Source organism: Branchiostoma floridae, chromosome 1, assembly GCF_000003815.2.
Source record: "Branchiostoma floridae strain S238N-H82 chromosome 1, Bfl_VNyyK, whole genome shotgun sequence".
NCBI classification, from domain to species: Eukaryota; Metazoa; Chordata; class Leptocardii; order Amphioxiformes; family Branchiostomatidae; genus Branchiostoma; species Branchiostoma floridae.
In genome coordinates this window covers 2,640,351-2,658,985 of record NC_049979.1, presented here as the reverse complement: position 1 = coordinate 2,658,985, position 18,635 = coordinate 2,640,351, and the positions used below count along the sequence as shown (strand labels likewise).

Sequence of the window (18,635 nt, the reverse complement as noted above, 5' to 3'; positions counted from 1 at the left end):
GGACTGCACGTTTGGACCGATCCCCCACAAATAGCCAAAACAGAAGGCAGAGGCTGCCCCAGTTCCTTCTGTAGGTTCCGGACATTTTAAAGTGTAAATTAAGAATTTCAAGAAGAAAGAGAACAACATGAAATAAGGACTGCACGTTTGGACCAATCCCCCACAAATAGCCAAAACATGCAGGGGCCACCCCAGTTCCTTATGTAGGTTCTGGACATTTTAAAGTGTAAAAGAAGAAACAGAAACTTTAACTTTAACTTAAGAAAGAGAACAACACAAAATTAGGGCTGTGAGGGAAACTCTTTTAACCAATCACCCACAAATAGCCAAAGCAGAAAATACGGGCGCACCAATTCTTTGCCTTGTGTCTCTGACATCTTGCAATAGAAAAGAAGCAAGACAAAACCAAAATGCTCTCAGAAACCAGCTTCCATGGTATATAACCACAAATAGCCAAAACAGAAGGCAGAGGCTGCCCCAGTTCCTTCTGTAGGTTCCCAGACATTTTAACATTTAAACTGCCAGAGTTTCAGCACTATAAAATGCTGTCAGTGCCAGGGTTGAAACCCCCGAACAAGGCCGAAGTCCCTAACTTCCGGGGTTCGTGCGCTTCACACGTGCAAAGCTGCTACTTCGGGGGAATACGCTATCCCGGATATATCCGGTCGCGGCACACAGGGCCTGTATATGTGTGCCGGATATATCCGGGTTTGGCAGTTAAGGGGTTAAAGTGTAGAAGAAGAAAGAGAACAACATGAAAATTAGAGCTGTGAGGGAAACTCTTTCAACCAATCGCCCACAAATACAGCCAAAGCAGAAAATATGGGAACACCAATTTTTTGCCTTGTGTCACAGACCTCTTGCAACAGAAAAGAAGCAAGACAAAACCAAAATGCTCTCAGACACCAGCTAGCTTCCATGGTATATAACCACAAAAAGCCAAAACAGAAGGCAGGGGCCGCCCCAGTTCCTTCTGTTGGTTCCGGACATTTTAAAGTGTAAAAGAAGAAACAGAAACTTTACCTTTAACTTTGGGAAAGGTCAAAATGAACAGACTTGAATCACGTAGTAGTTTTTATCATGTACTTTGTATGTATGTAAATCGTGTAATACTATATAGACTAATAGGACCCTTGCCTCTTCCCTCATGACCTCAATGAAAAGCGGCCTGCAGGCCGATTTGAGCTTTCATGAATAAATAAAGGTTCAAACAAATAAACTTAAGAAAGAGAACAACATGAAATTAGGGCTGTGAGGAAAATTCTTTCAATCAATCGCCCACAAATATGGCCAAAGCAGAAAATACCAATTTTTGCCTTGAGTCTCTGACATCTTGCAATAGAAAAGAAGCAAGACCAAAATGCTCTCAGAAACCAGCTCCCATGGTATATCAACCCCCTGAAACTTTTTGTTACATTGTAGACTTCTTTCCCCTCAGTCTTTCCTTGCCACGCCACCAAGGAAATTGGTCTCTGTCTGAATGCACTTAAGACCAAGTACATGCACCTTAACCCCCAACCTGGGTCCGACCCTCTACTGACTAGTGACGGCTCTACCATCGAACAAGTCGGAGATTTTAAGTACCTAGGCAGCTATGGCAACACAGCCCACGACGTGAAGTGTCGTATTGCACAAGCGTGGGGTGCTTCCAATGCCCTGACAAAAGTATGGAAAGCCCCAGTACCAAAATCTACCAAACTCAAAGTCTTCAAGACATGCGTTGAAGCAATTCTCCTCTATGGAGCTGATTCATGGACTCTAACAAAATCTCTATGTACACAACTTGATGGGAACTACACACGCATGCTTCGTGCTGCCCTTGATGTTTCTTGGAGGAGCCACATCTCCAACAAAGAACTTTATGGTCCCCTGCCGCAAGTATCGGCTGTTGTCCGCAGTCGAAGATTGCGTCTGGCAGGTCACGTGGTGCGCCATGAGGAAATGGCAGGTCAGGTCTTGCTCTGGGAGCCAAACGAGCCGCGCAGGCGTGGCCGCCCTTCGGCCACACTCAGGAAGCTGATGCTTGAGGAAACAGGTCTGGAGGCCAACGAACTCCGATCAGTAATGCTGAACAGAAACGAGTGGAGACACTGGTGTCACCTCCAAGAGGATGAACTGAACTTTCCTTGCAGACTTGCTCTTCAGATTTTTTTTCGCATTTCTGCATGATATTTTTTCTAAGTCAGATGAGAACCAACCAATCAAATTGCTGCAGCCTAGAGAGAGCTTGAGCCGCTGCTGTCAGCCCGTTGACACCTAATCGCCTGTTAACGGTGCTGAACTTGTACAAGGGTAAACACTTGGCTATTCCTGAGTGAAAGCGGTATTCCGCGCGTACCAACAACCGCGAAGAAGTGGCCGTATTTGTCACACAGAAATTGCACGGTAGAGAGCTCAACTTTCCGTATGGTCATAGCAATGTGGGAGACATACATGTGCATGTAGGATAGAATCTCAATTGGGAAAAGGATGATATTCTATTATATATATAAGCCTTCATATTCTTTACTGGCTTCTTTGAGTTTCATAAAACAAAATTCATTAGGAATCTTTAAGTTCTGTTAGATTATTGGCTTTGTCTTGTTCCTGAATATACTAATGTATTAATTATTAATTATGTATTAATATTAATTGTTAAGTTTCCAATACCAAGAAGATAATATATGTTTACTCCTTACTTCTACATTTTTCACCTCTTAGCAAATGCTGAAGTTTCGTGAAAGTGATGCTACAAGAATAATCCAAAAAACGGACTTTATATGGCTGTACATTTGTAGTTGAAGTTCAAAGGCATATCAGGTAGTCATGCAGTTGATAGAATTTAAGACTTGTGCATGCTTGTCAATGTTGATCCTGCATTTACCTCTTGTTTGCAATCATTCAGTCAATCAATCAATAAATCAATCAAAATAATATAAGTAGAAACTTGCAGCCAGAGGCTAAATCACATCAAGACAGTTAATTAGCAGTTGCACAAAGAACAGCAATAGTCAAATTTCAGAGTACAGCAACCCGCCAAGTTTTTCTAAGTTACTCAAAATCTAAGAAGCCCTAACCTTCACATGACCTTGGCTTCGTTGAAGGTGAGGGACGCTAACAGGTGGCGAAGACTCCCTCAGACGTGTGCGCCAAGACTCGTGCACGCTTGTCTGCAGTTCGGCGAGGATCAGTGTGGATTAACCCTGATATTGGCCACCAAAGCTCCAGAGGCTGATGAAATCCCTCGTTCTTTTTGGGTGGTCTTAAACGGTGGGATGGCACACAATGCTGTGGATATAGGGGGTGTCAACTTTGCTGCATTCAAATCAACTTTGCTCAGAGTTTAGGAAGTAGGTAACGGTAGTTCCATCCACTGTGTCTAGGGCACGGTAGTGGGGTAGCACTCCTCCCACCGCCTTTTACCTTCAAAACCAAAGTTAGGCACCCACTTTTACACCTGGGTGGAGTGAGGAAAGTCGTGTAAAATGCATTTACCAAGATCGGTAGCATGACGGGATTTTAACCCTCATTTTTTGGGTGGTCTTAATGGTCGGATGGATGCTGTGAATAGGAGGTGCCAACTTTGCTGCACTCAAGTTGACATCATGTAATATACGTTTGCACCTACTATGCTGATTTTAGGTATCTCTATTTCTAATGATTTGCCTTTTATAGATATTGATCTAATACGTTTATTTCATATTGTGATGTTACAACACCAATTCAGCCTTTGGGATGTGACTGGAGTGATGCAAGTTGCTCAATAGTATAAATTTAACGGTTCCATTACTATTAACTTTGCTGAGTTTGAAGTAAATTTGTAGGTAGAGGTAGTCCCATGGCTCTTCTAAGACTGTAAGGGCAGTGAGCTTTTATCCAGCATGTTCAGGTCACAGAATTGGGAGGTGGAGCCCAGCCCTCTCCTCCCATCCCCACCTTTTACCTCCCATTGTTACAACCTGTTTAGTTGTACTGTAAGTAGTTGTTTTACATGTAGACCTTACGAAAGTCGCTGTGCTTTTGTCGCGTCAATAAAGATTTCTTTTTTCTTTAATCAGACTTTGAGGGGGCTAGCTGTTCAGCATCAGGAACTCCGGGATGCCGTTGGCAACATCAAGTTTAGATTTGTGTGGTGTAAGAAAGGAGGCTGATCTAAGCCCCTTTTCTCGGTAGCTTAACTTCAAAGAGAGGGACATAATCCCCCGGGTGTCTGTGTGTCGTTGTGCTGGATGTGTGAAGTCACCCTTAGCCCAGAGGTGCGCGTTCCCCCAGTGACACGCGGGGTGACGCAGGGTTCATCACGCGACTGTTCACACCTCCGTGTTCAACGGAATGGGGGCGGTCTCCGTGAAGGGTCCAGACAGTTCTTTACGCTTGATTAAGGATGCCGCCTAGCACTTACTATATTGGCCAATCAAAGTATAGTGTTCAATAGCCAATGCACTTACAGTTTATCGTAGGCCCAAAAGCTGTTACTCAACCAACTGGATATGACTTTGGAAATGGTCAGACGTTTCCAAGTAGCATCCACTAACTTTTGTCAGTAGAGGAAGATAGAGGATGTCGCAGTTGCTTGTCAATGAGTAATGGACATTGCTGTTTGACGTATCTTTTTACCTGGATGTCTATCCTTCATTGACGATGAAAGATTGTCTTATTCTGAAACCTCCGTTCGTCCCTCCACAGATTAAAGGTGGTCTCAAACCTCCGTTCCTCCCTCCTCAGATTAAAGGTGGTCTCAAACCTCCGTTCCTCCCTCCTCAGATTAAAGGTGGTCTCAAACCTCTGTTCCTCCCTCTTCAGGTTCCATTAGGTGGTCTCAAATTTCCGTTCATCCCTCCTCAGATGAAATGTGGTCTCACACCTCCGTTTGTCCCTCCTTAGATTAAAGGTGGTCTCAAACCTCCGTTCATCCCTCTTCAGATTAAAGGTGGTCTCAAACCTCCGTTCGTCCCTCCTCAGGTTCCATCAGGTGGTCTCACACCTCCGTTCGTCCCTCCTCAGATTAAATGGGGTCTCAAACCTCTGTTCGCCCCTCCTCAGGTTCCAGCAGGTTGTGATCTTCTTCGGCGTGCGGCCGCGCCCTGGAGACACGGAGGTGACCCCGCCCTACTTCTTCAGCCTCTGGACCGCCTTCTGCAGGGACTTCAAGGACATCTGGAAGAAGGAGCAGAACAAGCACGCCAAGAAAAAGTGAGTAGGATTTTGTTTGTTTGAACCTTTGTTTATTCATGAACATGTATAACGCCACTATTATTGACCTGTTATGCTTCACAAATAGAAGCTGTGGTGAGAAGCTTTCAGTTTGCATCCGCCATCTTTCTTCAGTCCTATAGGGTAGTAACACGACCTGTTGGTCAAAGGTTACACAGGTCACAAGGCACAAGGGTGTTGTATAGATGGCAGCCTTGGTCACAGTTTAAGGATAATCATGGAGAGGATCTGATATGTATTGTCACTTTCACACAACGCTCGCACCATCTGCTCTCCCTCGAGGATGGTGTTGTTATGTTCAGGATGGTTTCAGTGAGCCTTTGTCACTGCCTTTTTTACTCTGCATGTAATTTATTGTAAAAGAGCCCAACGCACTTATCGTGAAGAGAAGTGGTGACCTGGTGTGCTTGGCCAAAGCAGGAGCCACTAAGCGCAGCGGCATTGCTTTACCACCTACCTACCTACATGTACCTACCTAGTCCCTTGACCTCCTGGTCATTTTGGGGGGCAAGGTAGACATGAAGATGGAGAGCTACATGAAAAAGCATCATGCTTCACCTCAATCAAAGATGACTGCTTTAACTTTTATACAGATGCAAATTCCTCATTTATTTCTCCAAACACTGGGCATCTCCACTAGTGAGGCAACGGAGTTTTGGAATCAGGGGCCACTAAGCGCAGTGGCATTGCTTCACCACTAGCTACATGAGAAAGCATCTGCTCCACCTTAAGTGACCTTTTATACACATACAAATGCATCATCATTTATTTACAGTCTCCTTACACTGGGCATCTCCACTAGCAAGGATTGCCACTAGTGAGGCCTGAAAGAGGCCTAAGAGGCCTAAAAGACCTGAATAAAGCTCAGAGTTTTGGAATCTTACAGGTGTTAAAAGACATGCCCAAATCACGTCCGTCCCAAGTAGTGGCATTGCTTCACCACTAGCTACATGAAAAAGCATCATGCACCTCAATCAAAGACCTTGTAAACAGATACAAATGCATCATTTTATTCAAAGTCTCCACACACTCTAGTGAGGCAAAGGTAAAAGCACAGAATGAAGCGAGGCAATGGTAAAAGACCTGAATGAAGCGCAGAGTTTTGGAATCTTACAGGTGTTGAAAGACGTGACCGAATCACGTCCGTCCCGAGTAACTTTACCTCCGGGGGATGCCAGCTATTTGCGCCTCGCGCAGAACCGTCTGGACGCGACAAAACGGGAAAAATGCTGTTTATCCACGGTGATGTAGCAGACCAGGGCCCGTGTATGCTGGGAATGCGTGCGGACTGACCCGGCTCTTCACCCTCCCCGGCCAGACAATGAGGAGATATTCGAGATATTCCCGACACCCCTGCCCCGGTACGCCTCTCCCACTCCGGGGCATAGCTTCTTCCCTTTCCCATATCCAAACCTGCAGACTGCCCCATTGACTGCCACCGTCTTGGCAAGCACAGACAGTTTGGACAAGCCTTGTCTTGGTGCCACCAAACGGCGTGAGGACAATGCGCACGGCAGGAAGATAGCATCACACGTGTTTGAGGAGAGACCCATTGTGAGCAATCGTTGTGAAGTGCTCGACTGTTAGTTCTTCTGTTTGGCCAACGTCTTTAAAGTTTGTTCTCAGCTTGTTTTGAAGTGGAAATGAAGCAAGACAGTTTAAAAACAGAGGTGTAGGTCTGGCCGGAGAAGGTTTGAACCTGTTTTCTCCCCCTGGAACTGTGCAAAGGATAGGGGAACAACTCAATCCATATTATACAATCCATATTATACATGTAGGTGGTACTCAAACATTCCCCTCAGACTCTGTTTCAACGGTATGTTCATCTTCCAGGTATCGTTTGATTTTTGTTTAAGATCCGGGAACAAAGAAACAGAATTAGTTTGGGCTGAGCCATGGAGATCTTCTTTTCAAAAAGAAGCAGGAATGTTCGGAGATCAATCATGGCCGGTGACTCGCGGAAAATGCGTGGATCATGCTAGAAATGTTACGGAGAGGCGTCCAGGCTCTTCCCGCCGGCTCCAGAGCCACTTGTGTTCCTGTTTGCTTTCCACCTCTGGCTGCTGCCACAAGCACCGTCCGCTATTTGCAAACAAACAAGACATATCAGCGATGGGCACACGTGCATGGAGTTAAGTGGTGGGGACAACAGAGCGCGCGGACGGAGTCAGTGCCCTCTACGCAGTGCTCGAAATACCCACTTACACACTTGCAAAATGCAACCACGTTTTGCTTGGCGCAACTTCATTTAAACTCAGATTGCCTAGTGTGCAACCTGAAATCTTGCAGTTGGAACACTGCTTTCCCCACACCCATACTTTTATATTTCTTGATAACTTAAAAAGATAAAACGTACTAGTTATATTGTAACTAGAAGAAATGATAATGGATAAGAGGCTGATTTGAAGAAAGTGATAACTTGGAAGTTAGGCATCCTGAAATGTTGATGGTGCAACCTGGCTTTGGACTTAAAGGTTGTCGCCTCACTCACTCACTTACTCACTATCCGGTTTAGCGTCCGTTCTTCCCTGTCTTGCAGAGGTTGGACGTATCGCCAAGTATTTTTGATCTAATTGCTTCCCTCAATCCGTCTCTGTCAAGGGGGTTGGCTTTTTGCAGTTTCCTAAGATCTTCATTGACACTGTCTACCCATCTCCTCCTGGCTGAAGAAAGTATTTCGAGCACTAGCGTACTACCGCCACGGCAGAGAGGAAGGTCTCCGTCCCCTTTGACGACAGGCAATGTGCCGGCTCATTTACCTCTGGAGAGACCCGGAGTCTTCCTGCTTGCATTTTGGAGCACCATCGGGAGCTATTTGTCCACCAACAACAGGAAGCAGGAACGGGCTTGAGTAGGCCATAGAAGTCAGGAGGGGAGTTCCCTCCGTAAACTTTGTATCCCCTCCGTTTTCTGCCGCCAACGTCGCCTCTCTTGTAGCCAATAGCGAACATCCGTCTCACTTCAGAATTTGTAATTTGTGCCTTTATCTGATCCAGTGTGTCCGATGCTTGTGTACAGAGCAGCAAATGTTTATACTGCGATGAAGATCTCATATCTTTAGCTCGGAAGGAGTCCTCAGTGTCTCCACATGTCCTTCACTTGTCTGTGTGTGTCTTTTCATATCTGACATCAGCCACTTTCTTGTATGTACTCAGGGGAAGTTAAATATGATTAGAATACCCTAACTCGAACCTCAATACATCGAAAAATTTGATGCAGAGGGATGGATTTACCATGAAAAAGAAGATAGGACACTAAGTCTGATAACTTAGATTTTTAGAAAGATGGGAAGTGAAAAATCTGATGAACTTTAATTATGCAAAATGATAAAAACCTGTTGTTCATACTTCATGTATCCCCCTTTATCAAGTGTCTGCAATCCCCATGTAGATAAGAGGACATGTTAACGCTTTCATGACGATCTAGTATCTTCAGTTCGGAAGCTATCAGGAACCCAGAGACAGGAGTCCTCAGTGTCCCCTCCACTTGTCTGTGTGTCCTTTGATATCCGACATCAACCACTTCCCTGTTTGCGCTCTGAGACATTGGAAAGATAAAAGACACTTTGAAACGGGGAGATGAAAGATGTGGTGCCAAAGTACTGTAGCCGGTGATCGGGAGGTCGGATGTGTGTCAGATGACAAGGAGGAAAAGATTCCAAGAGCTACATTTTGTAAAAGGATATCAGCCGAATAAAGAAACGTTGTACAAAGAAACGAGGTAAAATAACAATTTTGATTTGGAAGACAAATGCAAAGAGCATCCGCTTGAAATATAAAACTTTTGTCCACAATAAGTCTAAATTATAGGCTGGGTACTTACATCTAAAGTTTTAAAAAATCTCTTCCCAAATGATCGAGTGATAAAACCCTAGATACGTTTTACCTGTGATTTTCCGGATGTTCTTGGTCGATGGGTAGCCAGTAGCATAGGCTGTAGCTTGCTGACGCACCTTTCAGCCCTTTATTACTAGTGTTTAGCAACAAATTCTGAGTGATCTCCATCTTTGAAACACAAAAGTGCTCTACTTATCACATAGTAAGTCAAATGGGGCTGAGAGAGTGCTTGCTTACCCAAAATACATGTATCTGATGTGCACGTTTTGGTTGGTGTGCTTTTTGACACCTGTTGGATTGGTAACACAACCAGTGCAGTGGCCAAGTGGGTAGAGTGTCAGTTGGTCATGAGTTCGATTCCCGGCTGAATCGTACCAAAGACTTTAAAAATGGTACATGCTGCATTCTCTGCTTAGCACTGAAAGAGTTCAACACACAGATCACTACCAGTGGACTATTCATGATTGTGGACCAAACAAATTTGAATCCTACGCTACAGTCCAGAAAAAAAACTTTGTGGCTCAAAACCTACATGACATAGTACATGCCTTACTCTTTCTTACAAGAGCTATCTACCACTTCAAAATCATGACCAATCATGTCCAAAACACAATATATCAATCAACATTTCATTTTATTTGTTTTGCTGTGTAAGATTCCTAGCATATATTGATATGTGAATGTATCTTTGTGCCAATGCATTAATGGAATATCTACCAGTTTACCCAGTCTGCACTCTAATCATATTAGTAGGCAATACGTTACTCATATACATGAAGCTACAGTTTTACCTGAATGTATTTTGTAACAGCAAACATATAAAATAACTCCAAGTCCCAGAAGAAAAACTTTGGGGGCTCAAAACCTACATATAGTTACACACTTTACTCTTTCTTCCAAGAGCTATCTACCACTCAAAAAATCATGACCAATCATGTCCAAAACACAATAGCTACAGTTCTGTAAATATATTTTGTAACAGCAAACATACAGTAACTCCAGCCCCATAGTTACAGCTTGTGCGATGATACAAACAGTGCGTGACGATGGATACGGGATCTGTTGACAGGTGCGCGGCCGTAGACAGAAGTCTCCACTCTCTCTCTCGGCTGGCTCCAAACTGAAGCACTTACAAACTGTCGGCTCAGACGGGCCTGATAAGGTGCAGGGCTCGAAATACCACCTGCATATGCAGGTTAGTGCAGGTAAAATTGGAGCTGTGCAGGTATTTCTGAAACACACCTGCACCTAACCTGCAGTAGTCCATGTACTGGGTTTTATACATAAATGTCCTATGATGTATGTGTATGTGGATTGTTGTAAGCTGTATTCACTGTTACCATCTATAAAGTATAAAAAAAAGAAAAAATAGCAATGGTTCTACAACAATTTTAGCATGATCCAAACTTCCTAAATTCAGACTGGTGCAGGTTAAATTTGCCTGGTGCAGGTAATTTTCAATGTTACCTGCACCAGTGCAGGTATTCAGAAAAAAGTATTTCGAGCCCTGAGGTGTAATGGAGACAGGATCGCTGCGATGTGATGTTAGGGACATAAGTGGCTGGAGGCTCTGTTGACAGGGCGCCGTCAGACTTTGCGTCTCGTGCTGGCCGTCCTCTCGCTGCCGTCTCTTTGGAACTTTTGTGCTGCGCGACGTCAGGACCCTAACAGCCTAACAAGCAACCCTTATCTGATAAGAAATGTTGGTCGTTTAGGGATACAGGTAGTCAGGGACTTAATAACTTGAGTTGGTACAGACACTACTGGTGTTACAGACACTACTGGGATACAGACACTAATGGGGGTACAGACACTACTGGGGGTACGAACACTACTGGGGGTACGGACACTACTGGGGTATGGACACTCCTGGGGGTACGAACACTACTGGGGGTACGAACACTACTGGGGGTACGGACACTACTGGGGGTACAGACACTACCGGGGGTACGAACAGGTACATAATTATGAAAGCAAACACTACTAACAGTAACTTAACCAAGACACAAAGCGATGCCAATTATTGATTGATAGAAATCACTTATAGTTTTCAGTTAGATCTCCTCCCAAGGCTGTCTCCAGCTTTACATTTTTCCATCCCTACCTCTTCCTTTTTACCCTTTTTAAAACAGAGTGATACAAGAAGGCAGGACAGCTAGTTCATAGTTGTGAGTGCACAAAATCGAATGCAGCATTCTTGCAGGATTTTCTTGAACCGAGTGATCTACAGCGACTGTTGAATGCGTACATGACTTTGTAAGAGGCAAAGCGAACAGTACACGAAGAGAGAGGTGTACATGTGTATCAGTGTTGCTCTTGTGTCCATTGAGCCAGAGTACCGTTAGCATTAGGCTTGCGCTTTCCCCATCAAAGCTACATGAAGAGAGAGGTGTACATGTGTATCAGTGTTGCTCTTGTGTCCACTGAGCCAGAGTACCGTTAGCATTAGGCTTGCGCTTTCCCCATCAAAGCTACATGAAGAGAGAGGTGTACATGTGTATCAGTGTTGCTCTTGTGTCCATTGAGCCAGAGTACCGTTAGCATTAGGCTTGCATTTTCCCCATCAAAGCTACATGAAGAGAGAGATGTACATGTGTATCAGTGTTGCTCTTGTGTCCATTGAGCCAGAGTACCGTTAGCATTAGGCTTGCGCTTTCACCATCAAAGCTACATGAAGAGAGAGGTGTACATGTGTATTAGTGTTGCTCTTGTGTCCACTGAGCCAGAGTACCGTTAGCATTAGGCTTGCGCTTTCCCCATCAAAGCTACATGAAGAGAGAGGTGTACATGTGTATTAGTGTTGCTCTTGTGTCCACTGAGCCAGAGTACCGTTAGCATTAGGCTTGCGCTTTCCCCATCAAAGGTACCTGAAGAGAGAGGTGTACATGTGTATCAGTGTTGCTCTTGTGTCCATTGAGCCAGAGTACCGTTAGCATTAGGCTTGCGCTTTCCCCATCAAAGGTACCTGAAGAGAGAGGTGTACATGTGTATCAGTGTTGCTCTTGTGTCCATTGAGCCAGAGTACCGTTAGCATTAGGCTTGTGCTTTTCCCATCAAAGCTACATGAAGAGAGAGGTGTACATGTGTATCAGTGTCGCTCTTGTGTCCACTGAGCCAGAGTACCGTTAGCATTAGGCTTGCGCTTTCCCCATCAAAGCTACATGAAGAGAGAGGTGTACATGTGTATCAGTGTTGCTCTTGTGTCCACTGAGCCAGAGTACCGTTAGTATTAGGCTTGTGCTTCCCCATCAAAGATACATGAAGAGAGAGGTGTACATGTGTATCAGTGTTGCTCCTGTGTCCACTGAGCCAGAGTACCGTTAGCATTAGGCTTGTGCTTTCCCCATCCAAGGTACATGAAGAGAGAGGTGTACATGTGTATCAGTGTTGCTCTTGTGTCCACTGAGCCAGAGTACCGTTAGCATCAGGCTTGCGCTTTCCCCATCAAAGGTACCTGAAGAGAGAGGTGTACATGTGTATCAGTGTTGCTCTTGTGTCCACTGAGCTAGAGTACCGTTAGCATTAGGCTTGTGCTTTCCCCACCAAAGCTACATGAGGAGAGAGGTGTACATGTGTATCAGTGTTGCTCTTGTGTCCACTGAGCCAGAGTACCGTTAGCATTAGGCTTGCGCTTTCCCCATCAAAGCTACACGAAGAGAGAGGTGTACATGTGTATCAGTGTCACTCTTGTGTCCATTGAGCCAGAGTACCGTTAGCGTTAGGCTTGCGCTTTTCCCCATCAACGTTGTTGACCCTCGGCGGCCCAGGAGTCAAGAGCACTTCTGCGGCTAAGGGCCCGAACAACAAAGGCGCGCCGTGTAAACATTCACCTCTAACAGCGCACTTCAGGTAGCGGGCAGGGGTAAACAGGAGATAAGACTTTCCCGCTCTTGATAAGCTGCTGGTGCAACTCTGTTACTACTGGGCATGCTGTGCTCCCACAACTTTACCCAACTTTTTTAGATATTCTATTCCCGTAGATTTTATGAGTACTAGACAAAAAAGGGCACTTTGCTTATATAAAGCCTTCTACTAGGAAACATAAACATATATATATAAACAAGTGTGATAAACACAATGTCAACATGCATTGATCAGCATTTCCTCTATAGTGGCGACCTCTCTATAGTGGCCATATTTCTCCAGTCCCTTGAGTGGCCGCTATAGACAGGTTTGACTGTATGTTTCTCAACTCTACCCACTTGTAATATGCCTTTGGGCAAGTCACTTGTAGATGAAGTTGATGATGTGGAGATGTGGTGTGTCCTGAGTTGGGGGCAGGACCTGCAGGCAATGTTTGAGTAAAAGGGCAAGGTGTACATTACATAACAGGTAAACTTTGCACTACCTGAGTAGGGTCGACGACACACTTATCTTTTTTCTTCATCTCGGGTTTGAGGTAACATCCTGGCGATTACTCGGAAGGTCTTTTTTTTTTGCCCTTTCAAGGATGAGCTACCGCAATGTTCCTTGTCATGCCTGTAAAACCAATGAGAAGAAAAGCTCCCATGGAAAAGGAACAAGAAATCTCTTTTACAAGCATCAAGACCTGCTGCTTAAAGTTGCCCCCTGAAGAGTCCAGCGCTCTTGCATGATTATTTCCCTTTGCTTGTAGTACATCTGCACCTCAAAGAAAAGTGTCTGTTTTACTCAGTAGTCACCATGTAAAAAGACCTGAGATTTGTCAATGAAGGTTAGACATCCAGGTAATAAGATATGCCAAAAAGCAACTACTCAAGCAACTAGAAATGATTTCGGAAACGGTCAGACGTTTCAACTAGCATCCACTACTTTTCGTCAGTGACACTGAAGGGATCTTGTTGGAGAGGGTTTTTATATTCTAGCTGTAAATTGATATGTAAAAGAGATCTAGTTGTTGAGGAACAGGTTTATCCTAACTATGAATTAAGATTCACTGTGACTTAAGACCTAAGATTCACTTGAAGTTTACGGTCACATGAACAGGACTTGGACAGCATCTCTTCCTTCCCAAGTCAGAAACATCAAGACTTAGACATTCTCAACTGACTGAGAATGAAGACCAACTGACCCAATAGGAAAACCAGTCTTGAATTGTAGCGTCTTGTTTGTAAGTCGTATTGGGAGTAGGATTTTGGACCCTTTGTTTGTTCTCGAATGCTGGCCTGACACTCTGATCCACCAGAGCCACTGTGTGCCCTCACCCTGAAAACACCTCAGAGGAGAGTGTCCTGATTTGTGTAGTCTTTGAAGTCCTGCTGTTTTGGTCGGCTCTTTTTTTGTTTGTTTGTTTGTTTGTTTGAACCTTTGTTTATTCATCAAAGCTCAAATCTGCCTGCAGATCGCTTTTCATTGAGGTCATGAGGGAAGCGGCAAGGGTCAGATAACATATATATAACAGAGATACAGTTTAAAGTCCTAATGAGTGTTATAAGCCTTTATACACAATTTTGCATACATGGTACAAAACAACTTGTACTTGAATAACCAGGCCATGATGTTTGTGGTGCACAAATCCCATATTGACTCCTGAAGCATTAGACCAATGTGTTTTTAAAGGCGGAACTTCTTCGGTGATGAAATGTAGAAAAATAGGGCAGAGGAGACAACGAGACTGTGGTGTTGATCCATGGGAGGAAAGAGACTCAAGTCGCCTTAGCCGCAAACCTACCCTTAAATCACCCGGCTTTGGGGATCTTCTCCCAAAGCCGGCCTGCCACAAGGGGAAGTTACAAGCAATTTCTGCTTTCTGTTGAGAGGTGGGCACAATGCTCCGGAAAACACGTCTTAACGCTCACAAAAAGTCTTCGGGAACGGAAGGCGTGCTGTTGTTCCGCCCCCCAGCAAGATTACGCCATAGCGGCTTGAGCTGTGTGGACGTTTGCCCGCGCAAGACACGGGGCTCTCTCCGGGCGGACGAGCGGATTTCACGAGGGCTAATTCTCCATCCTGTTTCTGGCGTGTCCGATTAGAAACTGGCGATCACATCCGCAACGTTCTGCCGGGGCGTCCATTAGATAATTGCAATGATCGGTCTTCCATGGCAAGGAGACGGAAAAGTTAGTCAAAACAAATAAATCCTGAAGTAACAAAGCACTGGTTAGTCACACATACCAGATTACTATCGGTTATGCTCTGTTCCATGGGGCTTACACTGAAACGCTTGCCTTGCAATGCATGGGTGCATGGGATGGAGGGATCTTTTCTTCCATGCACACAGGACGTGGTTACTCTTACCTGTACCAGATGGTTGATGAAGCAGATTGTATCCGAGAAATTTGTGTTAGTCATTTTGACACATTTCAGTGGTTTATTTTTGCGCAAAGCGTGTACACAATATGACAACATAATTGTCAATTTCTTAATTTCTTAAGGAACTAAACACATACCAAATTTCATAGCTTTTTTAGTAAATATGCTGTTCATCCAAAAACATACAAACACCAAAAGCATCAGTGGTTTATTTTTGCACAAAGCTGTATGCAAGCACTCACTCACAATCCGTTGTTTGTTTTGCAATATCATACCAATTTCTTTTATAGGACCTAAACACATACCAAATTTCATAGCTTTTTGAGTTAATATGCTGTTCATCCACAAACATACAAACACCAATAGCATCCATTTTGTCTTGGCAACGGTAAAAACAACCTGCACCAGTGGATACAGCAAAACAGGTGCACCTCATCAGTAAGAACCAAAAGTCATCTCAGGACGCAGGCAGGTGACTGTCAGCAGCCCTCATTCCCCACTTCCTGGCTACACAGGAAGATGGAGACACAGGATACCAAATCAAAGGGTCCCTCCATCTAAGATTGGCTTCTTGGTTAGGTATGGTCTATTGGGATCTTCATCAGTGATACCATTCCTTAGCCTGGGTACCATCCCGGTAGTAGTTCGCTTCTATGTTCGCTTCTGCTACCCGTCTGGAGACCTGCACTTCAAACGGCTTGGTGCCAACGTCAGATAATGAGCGAATTAAGGAATAGGTTCTAGAGCACTCGTTCGATGACAACAGGCCCTCCCACAAGCGGACAGAGTGTTTCAGGTGTTGGAACGCCTGTTCGAACCGATTCCTTAATTTGCTCATGTGTAGGGACCAATCAGGCTGAACGCCCTCGTCCAAAATTTGGATGATTCCAGACGTTAACATGGCCAAGGATCACAGAAGGAACAGCAGAGAAGCGACTGTATATAGTGTATAACGTTACTGAATGTCAGAGCAAGAAGTGACTGTATATAGTGTATAATTTACACCGGAACTGAACTACTTTCCGGATGGTACCCAGGCTAACCCTTCCTGGAGTCCAGATTAAAATACATGAAAATAACAAAATATAAGAACAGAAATTGGGACGGAAATAACTTTGCCCCTTCTGTCCAAGAAATCTAAACCTTGCGTCAGGAAATTGATGGAAATGTATTTTCCTATGCTTACTACTACCAGTTTTGTTAGTCAGTCTATACAGACTCTTATACATAAACTGCTAAAAAAAATTACGATACAAAATACTCAGCAATATACAATACAAAATGCTGTCCAGTCAGATGAACTCAGAAGTTCAAGAAACAGTTTCTGTGCTTAAGATGACAGATTTAACAAGGAAAATCAGCATCATGGGCCTCCAAACAATGAGTGGGACATAAAGAAGAATGGACCTGTAAGCATCATTGGTTCCCACATCCCCCTTCTGGTAGAGTTGATTATTCCCTCGGGGGATGATTAAAATCTTCGTCCGTTTAACAGGCCGAGAAAGAGAGGGGGCCTGGTCAGGATTGTAATAAATGTTACGGTTTGTTTGTGATGTGGAGGGGATTACGTCCTGATCCGCCGATATTGTCAGAAAATCCCGGAGATAACGCTTATAAGATATCCTGGCCTATAAAGCCTGCTGACCCCAGGTGACCCTGTTGTCTTGGCGGTAAAAGTTGTGCTGGGCCTTCTCAGTATAATAGATTTAGAATGGGCTCCTTTAGTACAGGGCTCAAAATACCACCTGCATAAAATTATGCAGGTTAGAGCAGGTAAAATTAGAGCTGTGCAGGTATTTTTGGTGTCTTCCTGCACCTAACCTGCACTGGTCCATGTACTGGGTTTTATAAATGTCTTATGATGTAGGTGTATATGGTCCAGGATTGTTATTAGCTGCATTGACTGTAAACTATAAAAGAAAAAATAGCAAATGATTACTCAACAATTTTAGTATGATCCATACTTCCTAAATTCTGAGTGGTGCAGGTAAAATTTGTCTGGTGCAGGTAATTTTCAATGTTACCTGCATCTGTGCAGGTATGCAGAAAAAAGTATTTCGAGCCCTGCTAGTAGCATAGCATCATGATGCTGTTTAACCTCTAGACAACTTACTTAGTAAGTTCGGGACGCACACTTAGAAACTCTAGGACAATCAGTTTACCAAAAGCCCGTACTAAGAGACTCAGCAAGTCCTTCCTCCATAGCACCATCCGTCTATACAACAAGAAGGTTACACAGTAGTGCTATTAACACTTGTTGTTAGCCATTACCTGTACTGCTTGTAACTCGGTACCGTTTTCCAATACGTTGATTTTAATCTATTATGTATGTTATACACATGTTAACTGGAATCTACAAGTCGTTGTTTGTATGCAGCTATTGTTATTATGTGTTTTGTGTGGCTTTGGTAAGCCTGACGTGTGTAATAAGGTCAAAATTCGGGTGAATGTGTGTTTGCCCGCGAGAACCTTAATAAATAAAACATTGAACATTACTTAGCACTTGGTGTAGCATACATGCCTTTGGACCAAGAACAGGACAGACGGGATCCTGGCTATGTGGCTTACCCGACATGCATGCTACTGGAAAGGGTCACAGTCCTTAGGACGGGATGTTAAGCCGTGGTCCAATGTTCATTGTGCTTATTGAAAAGAGCTAGGAGAACTTCTGGGGTACTGTGAACTGGTAAATACTGTACGTATAGCGTCTGTCTTCTCTGTCGTGACCCGTGGAAGAGTCTTCCAACTGCAGCTCATTCAAGCTAAACTGACTCCAGTTTACACTTTTGCTAGTTACTGTTTAGTGAAGGATCTTTAGCTGCCACTGATGTTTTGCTGGCCTTCTTTGGGCACTTTTCTTATCTCTTCGATTCTCCCATTTCGTTTAATGATATGAAAAACCAATTACATGTAATGTGGAAACAGATTTTCAGATGAAAGTTTGCACATTGGTATCATCAAAGTCCACTAGTACCTGACAGTGTTTTCTTTAATTTTCTCCTGGAAATGTATGTTTCCTTCCCTCTCCTCTTTTCTTGTGGTCGTTTGCTGGGGAATAACATGCAGCTTATGATGAGGACAAAGACTAAATCATGACCTTTGATGCATTTGTCAATGATACAAAAAGCTGTAGCCAAAACACCTTTAAGTTAGCTATTTAACAACTTGTACTTCATAACTTTGATAAGGCACATGCATGTTTTTGAATGACATGTTATATGTTGTGCATGTTATGTGTCCAAGTGTTATGTGTAATTGTTACTCCTGGAAGAGTAGATGTTACAGACTGTGATAAGCTGTCAACAACTAAAGGAGTCAATAAACAATAAAGGGTTAATGCCCCGCCCCGAGGTGTATATGGTGAGATAATCCCTG

The 18,635-nt window shown here is 44.0% G+C and overlaps 1 protein-coding gene across 1 annotated transcript in view; it reads left to right on the top strand.

Moving 5' to 3' along the window:
* Positions 1–18,635, top strand: part of LOC118423339 (formin-2-like) — a 97,179-nt gene that overhangs the window by 56,750 nt on the left and 21,794 nt on the right. Inside the window, exon 23 of the mRNA XM_035831464.1 lies at positions 5,023–5,172. Coding sequence (XP_035687357.1) covers positions 5,023–5,172 — 150 coding nt within the window. The remainder of the gene's footprint in view (positions 1–5,022; positions 5,173–18,635) is intronic.